Source organism: Lolium rigidum, chromosome 5 (genome assembly GCF_022539505.1).
Source record: "Lolium rigidum isolate FL_2022 chromosome 5, APGP_CSIRO_Lrig_0.1, whole genome shotgun sequence".
NCBI lineage: Eukaryota > Viridiplantae > Streptophyta > Magnoliopsida > Poales > Poaceae > Lolium > Lolium rigidum.
In genome coordinates, this window is record NC_061512.1 from 97,168,178 (window position 1) to 97,183,405 (window position 15,228).

The following is a 15,228-nucleotide window of genomic DNA, read 5'->3' on the forward strand; positions in this document are numbered from 1 at the left end:
ATGGATGACAAGATGAAGAAGGGTATGTCACACATTGTTCGGCCATCGGTAATCGGGAAAGGAGGTTTGAGGTGCGCTTACCTACCGATAAGTTTGGTTGTGTGAATGCGGTGAGAACACATGAGGTCAGAATTGGAAATGAAGAATGGCCATCGTGTGAGTGCACATGCAACAAACCGAAGTTGCTTCACCTTCCATGCTCGCATGTGCTGGCAGCTTCTAGACAACTAGGGATGGACTCAATCTCTTTCATCTCTCCATATTACATGAAAGAGTCCGTGCTGAACACCTGGACCGGTTAGATGGTAGGATATAGAGTTGTGGGAAATTTTACTACGGTGATACCAAATGAAAGGCGGTACATCCCTGACCCAAGGTTATTGCGGACAAGTAGAGGTCAACGGGAGACAAGGCGCATTAGGAATGATATGGATGAGGCCGAAGCGGGTGGTCCAACTAGGCAATGTTTTCTGTGCAACCAGTTTGGACACGAGCAATCGAGGAAGGAGTGGGAGGGGAAGAACTAGAGGGAGACAGTAGCAAATTTGTAATATGTATGAACTATGGTTTAATTTGTAGTATGTCTGAACAATGCTTCAATTTGTAATATGTATGAACTATGGATTAATTTGTAGTATGTCTGAACAATGCTTCAATTTGTAATATGTACGAACTATGCTTTAATTTGTAGTATGTCTGAATAATGCTTTAATTTGTAATATGTATGAACTATGCATTAATTTGTAATCTTTGTGATCAATGGTTTAATTTTTACTATATCTGAACAATGCTACAATTTGTAATATGTATGAACTAAGCTTTCTGTGTGAACAATGGTGTTATGTGTGCAGATATGGTGGCCCGATCGTTGCTTGATCCAGTGATTGATCAGAAACATCATGCAGCGTACTTGGAGGCTGATCCGCAGAGCCTCGAGCCCCTGCAGACTCGTACTCCAAAGAAGAACTGGATGATACACCCTGAATGGGTTGACAGGTACGTGTTCAATTGTTTGGCTTCAAATCAGATCCACCTGCGGTTCAACTTAAGGCAGTCGACCTGGTGGTCTTCATAAATAAGATAGCATTGCCCCTGTCAATCCAAGCTTTCATGACATTTTCCCGGTGTAGCTGAGCATTGGAGTTGCTCAAGGTGTGTATCAACATCCTCGAGGATGCGGAGAAGTCAATGGCATCACGATTACAAGACTTGAAGCTGGGATCGCAGTGCTGGAAAAAGAAACTGTGGGCAGACAACCATGTCGACGAATTCGTCTAGCATGAGATGACACTGCTGAAAGCAACGCTCCTCAAGACAAGAGCGAAGCTACTGATGAGGAGAGGGTTATTTGACAGTGCCTACGAGTTGTGCAGAACCTGTATTAGTATCAGGACTGTCATGCTTGGCCACACCCACAACCAGACATTGGCGGCTCAGGAGACACTTGCAAAGGTAGTTAGATACATGAGTAGACGACGCAACTGAGAGGACGCAGAACCATGTGAGCCATTTGACATAAATACCCAGATTTCATGTTTGGTAATTTGAGGTATCAGTAGTTCAGTACTCGGCATCTTAATCGCGACATGTTTTGTTAGATCGCATAAATAGCTAGTCTGTTGAGGTCATGTGTGACTTGACAATTTAACGAACTTAGTATGCACAGTTTTTCTACTGAATTCTACCACATATTTTCTAGATGTAAATTTGAGTAATATGGATGAGTTCTGTGATGACTCATGTGACTTGGAGATGTTATCTGCTAGCAAACTACTGATTGTTTCTGCTGAACATTTCAGAAGATAACTACCGCATGGCATCTTTACTTCGGGACCACCCCTTGTGAAACTGCTTGATGCAATGCATTTTTTTAATGCTATTCTTATTCTGAATCTCTCATACAGTTCCAGTATTTTCACCTCTTATTCAGTGTGACATTTCACTAGCACAATTCCCTTGTACAAAGTAGCATCATTTCAACAGACTAGAAGTGGAAATTCGATTTACTTATATAGACCAAAGTTGCTCGTTCCTTATCACATCAGTATAAGCCAAGAAGGTATGTACACCCTGAGTAGATGCAGAGGCTGGGGCTAAGTTCCCCATTTCGAAAATCAGTAAATGCATACATAGACTTCGAGTCGGAAACTTATAAAATAACATGTCATAGATACAAGGCAATTCTCAAGAAAAAGAAAAAGAAAACATTATACATGTTCACACAGAACACCATGCTTAGTTGGTCAAAAGAAGAAGATACAGACCCAAGTGATAAAGGGTGTAGTGGATTGTTGTTGTTTACGCCGATCCAACTGGAAGCTCGTCATCCCTTGCAAGGATGCCTGCGTGAGAGAGCAAAGCCCATATGTGGGTGATGAACTCCCCACCATTTGCGAGCTTCTCGATGTGCTCATCGACTTCATCCGACGGTGCAAGGTAGAGCAACATCTCGGCCCAGAAATCAGCCATCACCTTCCAGCATATGCCCTCCGGCATCACCTCCAGTTGCTTCCCCAGTGCCACGCCTCTCCCGAAGACTGTCGGCGGCGGCAACATCAGATTTTTCATGGCCTCATATTTGTTCGTTTCACTCTGCAGGAACTTTGTCCCTTCCTCAGCAACTGTGTCAAACACATATGACGTATCGTAACGGTTGCCCGGGAGAAGCTTCGGCTGAGAGACCATCAGGTGTGCACAGTATCTCGACAGTGCTGTGGCGACGCCGAAGTGTACTGATGACTTGGTTTCTTCTCCGCTGGGGCCGCCTCGCGATGTTATCATCATCTCACAGTAAGATGTTGCAATGTGCCAAGTCAAGATGATGCAGGCTGTTTGGGGATGCACGTCCCACTCACAAGCCCATGAGAGAGATCCTGCTTCATTGGCCACTAACGATGATTTGCCATTCGTTAGCTTTCCTTGAGTACGCACAAGGGAAAGCACAAGTGCCTTCTTTACTTGTGAATTTAGTTTCATAGGAGGCCTTATATTTCCACGAACATTGGATGCTTGCGTACTTCTTAGATGTATGTTACGGAGATACAAGCCTTGGTCCATCTGCAACGCAATTTTCACGAGCTTGCTAAGTAAGTTAGTATCTTTCCCCTTGGCCGCCGATGGATCCGAACGGTAGCTGACTGCTTCAATCAGTGAGTGCTGCCCAAGCTCGTGTAGCCAGTGGTTTTTGTTTGAGCCACATCGCACACCAATCTTCGCTAGAAGCCCTTTTAGTCTCAGCATGATCATCATGCAACACCAGTTAACCCTTCCTCTTTTCGCCATTGCCTCTTCTTCCCGGATATGCTGACAAGCAAATGACACTCTGCCCCAAATACTTGTATAGAAAATCAGCATCTGTACCAATTCATGCAAACCAGCGGTGGCCAGTATCACAAAGGTGATGATAAAATCAGCCTTGGTGTTGACGATAAAAGACTGATCTTTAGTACGAGAACAGTTGTATTTACCCCCATCGGTAGCTACGACATATATTGCAAAGCATATACTGGCTACCGAGACCAGGTACCAAATTGTTGCAGCTCTTAACTTATAATAGATGACAGCATACTTGGTGAAGCAGAAATCATATATGAAGGCTAACTCGGTTTCAATCACCTTGAATACTCTGCTGTAATCATTTTCCGGATCGGAGAGCAGCCCCTTGAATACAAAATTATGTGCATTTATCTTAGATTCACCGCATGCAAACCCAAAGATACGCCTTCTCAATAGATGACACAAAGAGAAGGAAAGGCATTCATACTTGAGTTCTCGGCCTAGTGACCTGCATAACCATATCTTTTCTATGTCGATGACTTCATTACGATCTGCTGCTATTTCAATTGCATATGTCTCATTATCCAGCTTGAATTTCCCAATCGGCCAGTCAACTAGGTAATGGCAACCTTTCATTGTGGCTGGATCAAACACCCAGCCTATTTTCTGCTTTTGATACATGTAATCAGCAACCGTTTTGCTCACATTCCCAGACCCGGTTGCCAAGAAAAATGCTGATATTCTGTGAGTGAACTTGACAACGTAGAGTCCAAATAGATAAAAAACCATCATGTTCTTCCTTGAGGTTGTCATGTTCGGGTAACTGATAATCAGGAATGCACCATACATATAGTAGACCAACATCTGGCTGATATTTTTCATGATTTCTTTGTTGTCACCCAGACTGTGGGCTGTGATGGAGTCGGTGCAACCATGAAGGATGAAGAGGGATATGGCCCAAAAACGATACATGCTGCTCTTTACAGAGGAGGACTGCATTGAACCCAGGGTGTAGGCTACCAGTGAGGAGGACAAGGTATAAACGCCAAAGACACCTTTCTGGACGAACAGGTTTCTGCTTTGGCGACGGTAGCGCCCAAAGACACCGAGGAAAAGAAAGAAGAAAGCCGCCAGTACAACAAGGATCTCGATACGGATCACCGTCCCCCTTGGGCTCTTCCATATATCCTTGGCATGACTAGACAATCTTGTTATTGTTGCATTCGTAATATGGATCTCCGTCTTCAACACATCACAGTAATCATCCACCTATGTATGATCAATTCATCGAGTAGATTGGGATTAGTCATGTTCTAGCTAGTACTAATTTATCCATCTTAATTATTAGATCCAGAACTATAATCACAAGTTAAACCATCTTGATGGATGTATGCATCAATCGATGCAGTGGCTCGGGCATCCTTTTTTTAAAGCCATCTAAATTACTATGCTCATCATATGTTACTTGCATGCATTTGAATCCACTGTGTGCATCTTAGTTATGCAGACCCCGGACGTAATGTTTAACCGTTTAAATAATAAAACGTTCTTTATCGAAAAAGTGTATTTGAAGCCATTTGCATGGTGCAAAACTGCAGGAAAATTCAGATCAAATCGTGCTCCCTATCATGTGAAAAAATACCTGCACTTTATATATCAAGTAAACATCCACCGGAGAAATAAAGTGCTTTTTAGCAGATTTATGTGTCCAAAGCGTATCTATGTGGAATTTTACTCCCTCCAGTTCAGTTTAACACGAATGCACGTAGTTTTAGAAAAACTTTGACCATTAGTTTTATCAACAGAATATGAATTAAATTTCATAAAAAATATATCATTTAAAACTTCTTTTGAATATGAACTCGATGATATATCTTTTATGGCATATATCTATATTTTTTCTTAAACTACGTACAGGATGTAAAGAGGGAATACTATGAATATCACCCCTGGCCGTATCAGTATTTATGATGTGATTTACCGGATGGGTCATAATATCACTCGCTAGCACAGCTAGTTACACACACACAACCACACACACAAGAAGACAAAAAAAATCTATATATAGAAGTTTGTTCTGATATAATCTACATACCTTTTCTACAGCCATTGTCTTTGTCGACCTGAGATTTCTTCTTCGTCGAGCTAGATGATTCAAATGACGCTTCAAAGAGCCTCAACAATAGGCTTGGAAGGAAAGATCTCAACCACAAGGTGAAGAGGAAAGATGGGAATCACTATATGTCCCGCGTACTGAGAAGCTCAATGAACATATATACATGTAGATACATATTATATACCATATACGACACCAAGCAAGAGATTAAGGACGTGCCTTTCCATGTTAATCATATCTTCCAACTAGTAATATCATTTAAAAAAATGTATCTCCAACTAATGTCAACTGTAAGATGTGACTGCATATATAAAGTTGGCACTAATTATTACCTGCAAGCTAGCTCGTCGACCGCGTGTGCTAGTTGAACCGGTGGCTGATCTGAAGATGATGATAATTTTATTGACTCGAAGACTGCACTCTAGTTTTGATTTTGACGGGAAACTATTTCATAAGTATTACATTAGCTTCTTAAGGGAAGATTTGATTAGGTAACCATGAGACCTAACAATGTGTAGCTTTAAAAAATCAAACAATGTAAACTTTTACAAAACATAATTAGCATGCACAATACAAAATCAATGTTATTAGATACCTCATGAAATATATTTCTGTATTATATCTATATACATAATATTATAGTTGTTCGTAGTTTTCCTTAAAAGTTTGGACCAGGTTTAGTAAATTTGACTCTTCAGAAAAAATAAGCCTTATTCGTTGAAAAGAATGGAGAATTGATATATGTTGTAAGGAAAAATATGGGCCGTGGCGAAGCATGGGAATTCAACTAGTAAGTGATAGTTAGGCTATTTGGGGTGTAAAATTTACTCCGAGTTTTAAGTTACTTCTGCAGACTTGAGATGCTGGATTGCCTGGATTGATCGATCGGGATCTGATCAGAGCCTACTTGCTGGTACTAGGCATCCTCGGCAGCCAACTAGAATTTCTTTCGCAAGTCCTTATTACCAATTAGTATGACCGCCATCATTCCATGCCTAAGACACCCCCTGGGTTTTGAGACCTCCCGAAACCCTACCTCCCCTCCCGCCCCCCTCCCGAGCAGTGGCGGAGGACCACGTCCCCAAGCCCCAGCAGCCGTCCCTCAGGCCACCGCCCCTCAGGCCGCCGCTGTTGTCGTCTCCGGTGGCGGTGGCGGAGCCCCTCCCGTCGAACGACTAAGGGGAGGAGAGGGCTTCCGCGGCGGCACATCATGGGAGGCGATGAGGCACAAGTTGAGGACGCCGGGCGGCATGGCTGCTTGGTCGTGGCCTGATGCACTTCGCCGGTAGCCATGGAGGAGTGGGTGGAGCGGTGGCGGCCTTCGCCCCCGGCGGAGGTGGTACGCATGATCCGCGTCACCTTTTTCCTCTATGGTGATCCGGCAGGAGTGACTGGCGGCGTGGGGGCTGCTGGTCTAGCTTTTTTTGGTGGTGGTCCTCGGGTTTCTCTCATGCGAAGATGAAGATCTTCCGGAGGCCAGCCTGCCTTGATATGGCTGGAGTGATGAGTTCCGGAAGGCGCCGTCGGCAAATGGAACATTCCATCTTTTGCCTGAAGTTTGCTGGATCGGGTGGTATTCGGGTCACGCGCACCCATGCTTTTATTCCGACCGTTTGGTTCTGGAGGGAGCAGCGTGAATCTCTATTATGTGTTGGCATCAAGTAACTTCTTGGTCCATGTTGAAGTCAGAAGAAGGAATATCATAAAGACCAGATTGGAGAACTAGCTAAGGGAGGTTCAAGTCTCCGCGATATTGAGGGACTTGCTTGGCGTTCTGGGCTTCGCAGCAGTGGTATGAAAGTGGAGGCGGCAACACAAGTGAAGTTCAGAGTCCTACCTCTCAGGGTGGAAACCCAAGGTCTGGCCTTAACTGGTTGTGCCTGACAATGACCTTGTTGAAGACATTGTTTTGAGAGCGGGGACTATCTTCAGGGTGAAAACCTAAGATCTTTTGTCGTGCGACGACGGCGTTGGTGCACAGTTCCCTTCTTGGAGACGTCGCTTTTGGAGAGTTTGTATTTCAGGTGTTGTCTTTGGTGGTGGATGTATTGTTGTTGCTAGGTCTGGGATGCTGGACTTTTATCTCTTAGTTTTTTAATCTTTTTTTGGCAATGTGCATCCGTACTGCCATTAGGGTGTTACATTGTTACAAAGACTGGATGCAATTAGTATCTTTTAATATTAATATATTCTTTTTATAAAAAAAACCAATTAGGATGCCCTAGCCAGCTCATATATAACGCCTCGAAGCAAAAGTCGCCCGTGCATACCCCAGATCCCATCGGTGCAAACTTGTTCACCTGTCCCTTATTTCATCACCGTCGTCAGTCAAAGGTCCAAAATGCGACTTGGACGCCTCCTCTCTCCCGCTACAGTACCCAGAGAGGCGATTTCTGAAACTCCTCCGTCGTCCCACCTCGCTCACCTCCGATCTGCGGATTCCTCCTCCTCCGGCGGTCGCCTCGGCGGCGGGAGGGTGGGGAATCCGTAGATCGAGGCTTGTACATAGTGTAGGGTTCGGTGGTATCTCAGCCGGCGTCGTCCTGGAGGCGGTGATGGCGGCGGTGTGGTGTGTGGTGGCGGCTGCTCTCCCCTCTCGCGTGGGTGGTCTTCGGAGCTCCTTCGCGCGGTGGCCGTCTTCGTCGAGGTCGCTGGTCTTCAGAGTGGCGGCGCTCGGTGTGCCCCGGCCGGATCCGGTGCGGCAGATCCGTAGTATTAAAGTGGTGGAGATGGTGTTGAAGTCCAGCGTGACGGTGGCGGCGTTTCGGCGAGTAGGATCGGCAGATCCGGCGATCGGCGACTTCCCGGCTGTCTCGGGGCTGACTCCTGTCCAAAGCATGAAGCGGAGCAGCGGCAGCGGCGCGCCACCGACGGCTTCCGTGCGGCGTCCCCGTCGAGATCTAGAGGAAGGGCCTTGTTATAATTTTCAGTTTCTTCTGGGTTTATCTGTAAGATCGCTGGTTTAATATTATCTCCTCCATTCCGCAAAAAAAGAGAACCAGTTCCCATGGGCCATGTCCGACCTGCTAGGTTTTCCTTTGTTGTTGTTTGGATGTCAAATATATTAGCGATCAGTTTTTAGAAAATGAGTTTTAAAATGATTTTTAGGAGAACTGATTTTACTTACTTTTTCTTGTAATTTACAGAAAAAATCACGTTTCAGTCATTGTTATGCGATTTTCAGTAGAAAGAAAACCTGGCCACCTGAATCAGCTCAAAATTACTGAGAAAAAAGAAAAAAAGAACTGTCAAAATGTGTTTATTGGCAGCAGTCGGTAGATTCAAGAACTCCTAGGTGCTTCGGTGTTGGGCAGTAAACTGCGGCATTGCTGATCAAACGGTCAACATGTGCATCGCCCTAGGCAAATGATAACCGGTTGTATTGAGCAGTTTCTTTCATACATTGTCTATCTCCCGTATTAAGTATTTTTTAGCGATTGGCTGCTTGTGATTTTAGGCTGCAAGCTAGGTTGAAACTGAGTGGCATGTGATGTACATAACAACATGATGTGACCAAATTTACAGCAGAATAACCATAATGATTATTAATTATCCACAAATCGCGTGTTAAATCGTGGCAACGCGCGGGCATTTAGCTAGTATACTTATTTGAACATACGTTACGACACATTAGTTGCTTAAGACAACTAAGCTCTTGACCCGAGAGACGAGAACAGCGTCTTATAATACTAACAACTCATATATAAATGAGTATACATATTTCGACATGATACTTAGTTGCTCAAGACAATTAAGCTCTTGACCTGAAGATCCGAACGGCGTGTTATAATACTAGCAACTCATATATACTTATGTTCAGAAAAAAAAACTCTACGACACATTAGTTGCTGAAGACTCACTTGACCCGAAAGACACCAAGGAGGCATTTCCTTCAAGCTCTAGAGAGGAGGCCCAATCTAGAGCTTCTCGTCGGACTCCTCTTCTTCTCACTGCCAAGTGGTTTGTCAACGATCGAAATTCAACTCCGGTGGAGAGGATCAGGGACCCAATTGCTTTTCCTGTATTTTATTGAATGTCCTTTGCGCAAATTTCCAGAACTATGTTGTAACTTCTATCTGTTCATGGTCCTGTTTGTAAGATGTACCCACCGCTTTTAGTATAAAGTGCAGCCTCGGGTCTTTCTAGACCCCTCTTTTCGTTAAAAAAAATCCCGAAAGACCCGAACGTCATATTATAATAATCGATAATAATAGCAACTAGCTAACTTATAACATAAAACAGGTCTGTTACTAACCGCAACCCACACTCGTCTCATGATGCTAAAGCCAAGTTACATCTTAGTTTTCTTGACCCGAATTAGTCAGCGTCATTCAGAGTCGTTCATTAAGAGGCTGCATGCTATATACAGATACGTACTCCTTTTTCCATGCTATAATATAGTGCGCATTAATTTTCGTGAAAGTAAAACTACACTAAATTTGACAAAGATTATTGATAAATTATATATATCTACAATACATAATCTATACCATATTAAAATATATTTTATGATGAATCTGGTGGTATTGATTTAAGATTCTAAATTTGGATTTTTTTAATGATAAATTTTGTCAAACTTTACTTGGTTTGACTTCAAAAAAATCTTAGAAGGCACTATATTTTGGCATAGAGGGATTACTTAACTTTAGCATGCCGTGCAGTTACGCCAGTCCTCTGGCCCGATCCCTTTGCTCCTGTGTGGCCGTGTGGCCACGCTGGGCCGCACCAGAGTGTCTTTCGCCAGCCACCCAGGCGCCCATCCCCCAACCCGATCCCTTTGGTCCCTCCCCTCCTGCTGCCACTACGGAAGTCGTCGGGCGGAGCTTGTGTAGCGCGGCGGTGGCAAATCCCCTTGGTCGTCGATCGGGTGGGCAATGTGGCGGCGTCCGTTAAGGCTTATCCAACATGGGTGAAAAGTGGTGGCACATGTTTGATATGGTCATAGAGCCACTCCTGAAAATGGGTTGCCTACTTGAACCAAATATTGAACTACGGGTTGGGCGGGCTATGGTCGTCCGCGCAACTGCTCGTACTGCTTCTCCGTCGGCAGCACGCTAGCACTGCTTGACTACTCCCGCAATACGAGGACGTCTGTGGAAGCAGCACTGTGCACTAGAATACCTGTGTTGTCATAACAGTTAATAAATATAATTTCGTCAGATTCATGGTTAGAAGGGATATTTCAATCGTTTCAAATTTCCCAAAATGGGTGCCAACTTTTGGGACATTTCATACATAGAAGGCCCAAAGTTATGATAGGTGGGTCGTTGCACGTCAGCGATCTAAACTTGAGCTGAAAATGGATCTGTACCAAAAGATCGTTGCACGATCCAAATAAAGCAACCACTACTTCACAGAAGAAACTATTACGTCTAAGCACTTGGAAAAAAATCATGTGAGAATTGTGCCAATTTTAATGCTTTCATGTGTAGTTGCCACCAAACAAATGCACACGGGCGATCCAAATTTTGATAAATTACAGTAAATCTTGACTAGTAAAAAAATGCACTTGGAAACAAATTACATTATAAAACTATTACGTATGAGCACTTGGAAAAAAGCATGTGAAAATTATGTCAATTCAATGCTTTCATGTGTGTAGTTGCCACCAAACAAATGCACAAGGACGAGCCAATTTCAATATCTTGTACTGAGTTCAAGGTTCAAATTCATGTACCTGATTTGTCGAGGACTTAATTCATTTTTTTAGCTTGACTAGTAAAAGCCTAATATATCATAGAATAGTTTAATTAGAATTTAGTTCAAAATATTGATACTCAAGAAGATATATGACTTACTTGAGTTGGAATTTTGCTCATAATGTGGATAATTTATGTGTTTTTTGCATCTTAAACTAACTACGAACATATGCATAAAGTCGCATGATAACTTGAAAATCATGAAGTACGTCCTTAAATCTCACTGTCACTGCGCTTGCACGGAGGGACGACCAAATTTGGAAGACACGCGAGAGAAAAGTGGACTAAAATATATTATTCCCTTGTCTGGCACCTAAGCGCGCTAGGATTTCTTTGTAAAAGTCGATTTAAACATTTGTATTGTGTGTTGGTGACACCCCTTGAAGGTTTGGCTACTTCATCTTTCCACAATACAACCCAATTAATTTTACATACATATACTGTATCGTATGCAAGAGGTGGTTTCCAACATGGCGCATATCATTTCACTGCTGATCCAAGTGCCCCACACTATCTACCCTTTGGATTAAGGGGATGTAGAACACAAAGCATTAATCTGTGTTTCTATTAGGTTTGTCATAGAAAAATTGGAAACACCCAAAACTTAGCTTGATTGTGCCCACATTAAGGATATATGTAGCCAAACTAAAACTAACTTGATTCTAGTCGGCCCTAGAGCTAGCAAAAACGTAATGGATGCTCTAGACCAACCCTTGGACACAAAGTACATACTTTAATCACTGGTAGAACAACAATTACTCGATAGCAATGAACAACAATAAAAATTTGCCTTATAATAACAAACACACACAATTCAAAGAGACCCTCCCCTGCGCCTAGAGGAGGGCCACCAAGTAGTCGACTCCAACCCCGCCATCGAGAAGGCGGCTGAGGGCCTCGCCAACCATGTTGCAATCATCTGACTTGTTGGCACCCGGCTAAGGGCAAATGCCAACGACCTGGCCAAGCTCATCGCCAAGGGCAAATGCCAAGGAACCTGGCCAAGCTCATCTCCAAGAAGGCCAAGCTGCCGCTGCGGATCTTTGGTGGTGTCATTCTACCTGAAAGATTTCTTCGCTACCTTCACCTGCGGCCACCACCGCGAGGAGGTGGTCACTGAAGGTCGGTTCACCTTTGATGGCCTGGATGTAATGGTCAGCCGCTTTGCTCATGCTGGTGCCACTGTTCTGAATCACCATGTGCACCTGTGTCTTGAGGAAGTGCCAGTCCAAGCCTGGAATGAGGAGATCGTGGCTCGTGGGTAAGCTCATTGGGAAAATTCAGTTTTGCACTACTTTGATGTGGGCATGTGGCTACGGTGCAGGAAGAGGATACCTGGTATGCAAATCCGTCAGATATTCCTAAGGGCTAAGGTGATGTGGCTCACTACAATTTGCCTTATAATGAGTTGAAACAAACATATTTCTTTGGTAAAGGTTTATTAATTCAAATGTCGCAGGGCAATAATACTAGTATAATCCTAAAGAGTTTACACTCATTCTCTACAGAGGACACACACAGCCCGACAAGTTCCAACATCACACCACCTTGGCAATCCTATCATACATCGTTCTGCTTTACATTATTGCAACCCATGGTGCTTATTCAGACTCCAAGCACCAGCATTGTCGCAAGCCGACGCAGCCAGTCAGCCGATCGATCAGGCGACGCGGCAGCACAACATGATCCCGTCGGAGATGGCGAGCTGGCACACCTGGACGCGGCGGTCGCCGGATAGCGCTGCGTTGAACTCCCTGGCGATCTGCGCCAGCTCACGGTCCCGCTCCGACAGCGTCTCGTCATCGGGCGCGGCCACGGAGCCGCCCCACAGCGTGTTGTCGTAGGCGATGAGGCCCCCAACCCTGACCAGCCGCAGCAGCCGCTCGTGGTAGTGGTGGAAGTTAGCCTTGTCCGCGTCCACGAACGCGAAGTCGAACTTGCCACTGGTGCCATCCTGCAAAAATGACTCAGGAGCTCACCGTCATGTTCATCTGAATACCATGTCGTAACTGTCGTCGCTGCAACTTAACGCGGAGGCAGAGGGAAGAGCGTACCTCCGCCACCAGCTGATCCAGCACCGGCAGCGCGAAACCCACACGGAAGTCGATCTTGTGTGCCATGCCGGCCTTCTCGACCACCGGCGACCCTATCTTGTCATAGCTCTCGCGACTGACGTCGATGGCCACAACCTGCCATTCATGGGGGAAACAATGATCGTGTCATGCGCGCCCACACCAGGAAGCCAGCAAACGGCAGAACTCTAACCTTGCCGTCGTCGGGGAGGGCGAGGGCGGTGGCAAGCAGCGAGTACCCGGTGAACACGCCGACCTCGATGGCGTTTTTGGCGCCGAGCATGTTGATGAGGAGGCCAAACAGCTGCACCTGGTCGGGCGACGCCGCCATGCCAGCCCTACACGCCCGTACGGACAAAACGTCAAACACTCGCCGTGCAAGAACCGCTCGAGCAAAGATTCAAGAGAACAGGACAGGCTACGAACGGGATCCTTACATGGGGTGGGTGGTGGTGGCGATGCGCAGCTCGCGGAGGCAGTCGGGCTCGCGCGGGAACACCGTGGAGTCGAGTATGTACTACAGCCGAGAAACGTGTAGGGGAATTGGATCGTCAATTCATCTAAAAATGGATAGTCCCACTGATCGAAAGCTTTTGGGTGATTCAATCCGCACGATTTAGGGGAGATTTGACTTACCTGGTAGAGCTGCTCGCTTTTGAGGAGGGTCTTGCTGTGGAGGCTGCTCCCGGCGGCCGCCTTTTTGCCTTCTCCGGCGCCGGTGGCGGCCATTCTTTGTTGCTGGCTTTGCAGGCGGCCGGCAATGTTCCTCAAGACAAGTAAGTCTTCTTTGCAACGAAGTATGGACTGGAGTAGATCAAGTCAAGCCAAATCTTCGTCCGGGGCGTCTCTATTTCTTGCCATTTCTGTTGGCAATTCGCGTAGGAATTTGGGCTTGAAGGCCGAGAAAGAAGTGGGTGGATTGTATTGGGCTTTCGGCAATCAGAGTACAACTCGCTGTTCTTTTTCCAGAAATATGACAAAATGGGACGTTGTTTTTTTTGCTTGAAGAACACAATACATTTTCTTGAGAAACATAATACAAACAAACAGCTCACTAGTACTATGCCTTTCCATCCGTATTTGGCATAAATTTTGATCGGGTTTAAACTAGTAGCAATGTACGGAGCCAGACCGTAGGGTACTTTTGTCCAAAATAATGTGACATGTGGCCCAAGACGCAAAAGGGAGAAAAACATTATTTACAATTTCGTCCAAGTGTCAATCAAATGCTTACCATCTTTACAAAGACAATGAAATGTATACACAGGCTGACGATAACACCCAAAACCGACATGAAAACTTACCTACTAGGAGCCTAGTTACAACTGTGCAAGATACACAACTCGACGTCGTAAGACCTCCGATCTATAATAAGTGTCAAAAATTTAATAGTAAATTATTTCTATAGATAGATTCAAGTACCATCCTACCCTCTTCCTCCGCAGCGTTGCATTGGAACCCACTTGGCATAGCCTTAAGTACTCTATCTAGACGACTCCTGAATAGCTTACCAATTTTCTTTTTGAATGAATGAAAGCGCTCTTAGTTTAGTTCAGTAGGTTCAAATCCTACATAGCATGATTCCATCTATATTATGTCGAAGCACAGTAAAATAACTTAACAAAATGAAGTTGAATTGCAACTCAAATTTAACCTCCTCTCTAGTCTGGAGGAGGCCAATAAAAAATAAAAAAAATTACTCAATCAAAGATCCAATGGATCTTCATAAAATTCGAACGAAGGTGGGAAAAGAAGATCAAACTGATTATTGACAAAAATTAGGGTTTGAAACTTAGGTAAATAAGCCAAGCACCAATACAATTTGGCAAGAATAAAGTTTCTAAAGCCCGCATGTGTTCGAAATTGTACATTCGAACAAGCATCGCATCATTAAAGCGCGGGTTATGTGTTGGAAAAATTGTGCGGTTAAAAGTTCTTTGAAACATGAAACTAATGGCATCAATTTTGTATGACATGAATCAGTACTGCTGGACTAACTTCTAACCAAAATTGATTTTTTTTTAAAACGTCATGTCTTCTTTTCGCAAATGGAGAGAATAAACCG

The 15,228-nt window shown here is 44.5% G+C and overlaps 1 protein-coding gene and 1 pseudogene across 1 annotated transcript; one reads left to right on the forward strand and one right to left on the reverse strand.

The window, feature by feature from the left end:
* LOC124656196 overlaps positions 1-1,485 on the forward strand; it is a 2,010-nt pseudogene extending 525 nt beyond the window's left edge.
* Positions 1,486-12,562: 11,077 nt separating this feature from the next.
* LOC124656363 (probable caffeoyl-CoA O-methyltransferase At4g26220) lies at positions 12,563-13,924 on the reverse strand. Its single transcript, XM_047195123.1, has 5 exons — positions 13,800-13,924; positions 13,601-13,680; positions 13,357-13,501; positions 13,146-13,280; positions 12,563-13,045 (listed from the first exon to the last, which is right to left on the reverse strand). Exons 1-5 carry the CDS (start codon positions 13,890-13,892, stop codon positions 12,752-12,754), a joined length of 747 nt encoding a protein of 248 aa, XP_047051079.1. The 5' UTR covers positions 13,893-13,924; the 3' UTR covers positions 12,563-12,751.
* Between the last annotated feature and the right edge of the window lie 1,304 nt (positions 13,925-15,228).

What these genes read in the sequence shown, in the direction of transcription:
- LOC124656363 (XM_047195123.1), bottom strand. Translation starts at nt 13,892, where the DNA reads ATGGCCGCCACCGGCGCCGGAGAAGGCAAAAAGGCGGCCGCCGGGAGC. An exon ending in AAAGCGAGCAGCTCTACCAG is followed by an intron (nt 13,681 to 13,799) that starts GTAAGTCAAATC and finishes TCTCGGCTGTAG; the next exon opens with TACATACTCGACTCCACGGT. An exon ending in CCCTCCCCGACGACGGCAAG is followed by an intron (nt 13,281 to 13,356) that starts GTTAGAGTTCTG and finishes CATGAATGGCAG; the next exon opens with GTTGTGGCCATCGACGTCAG.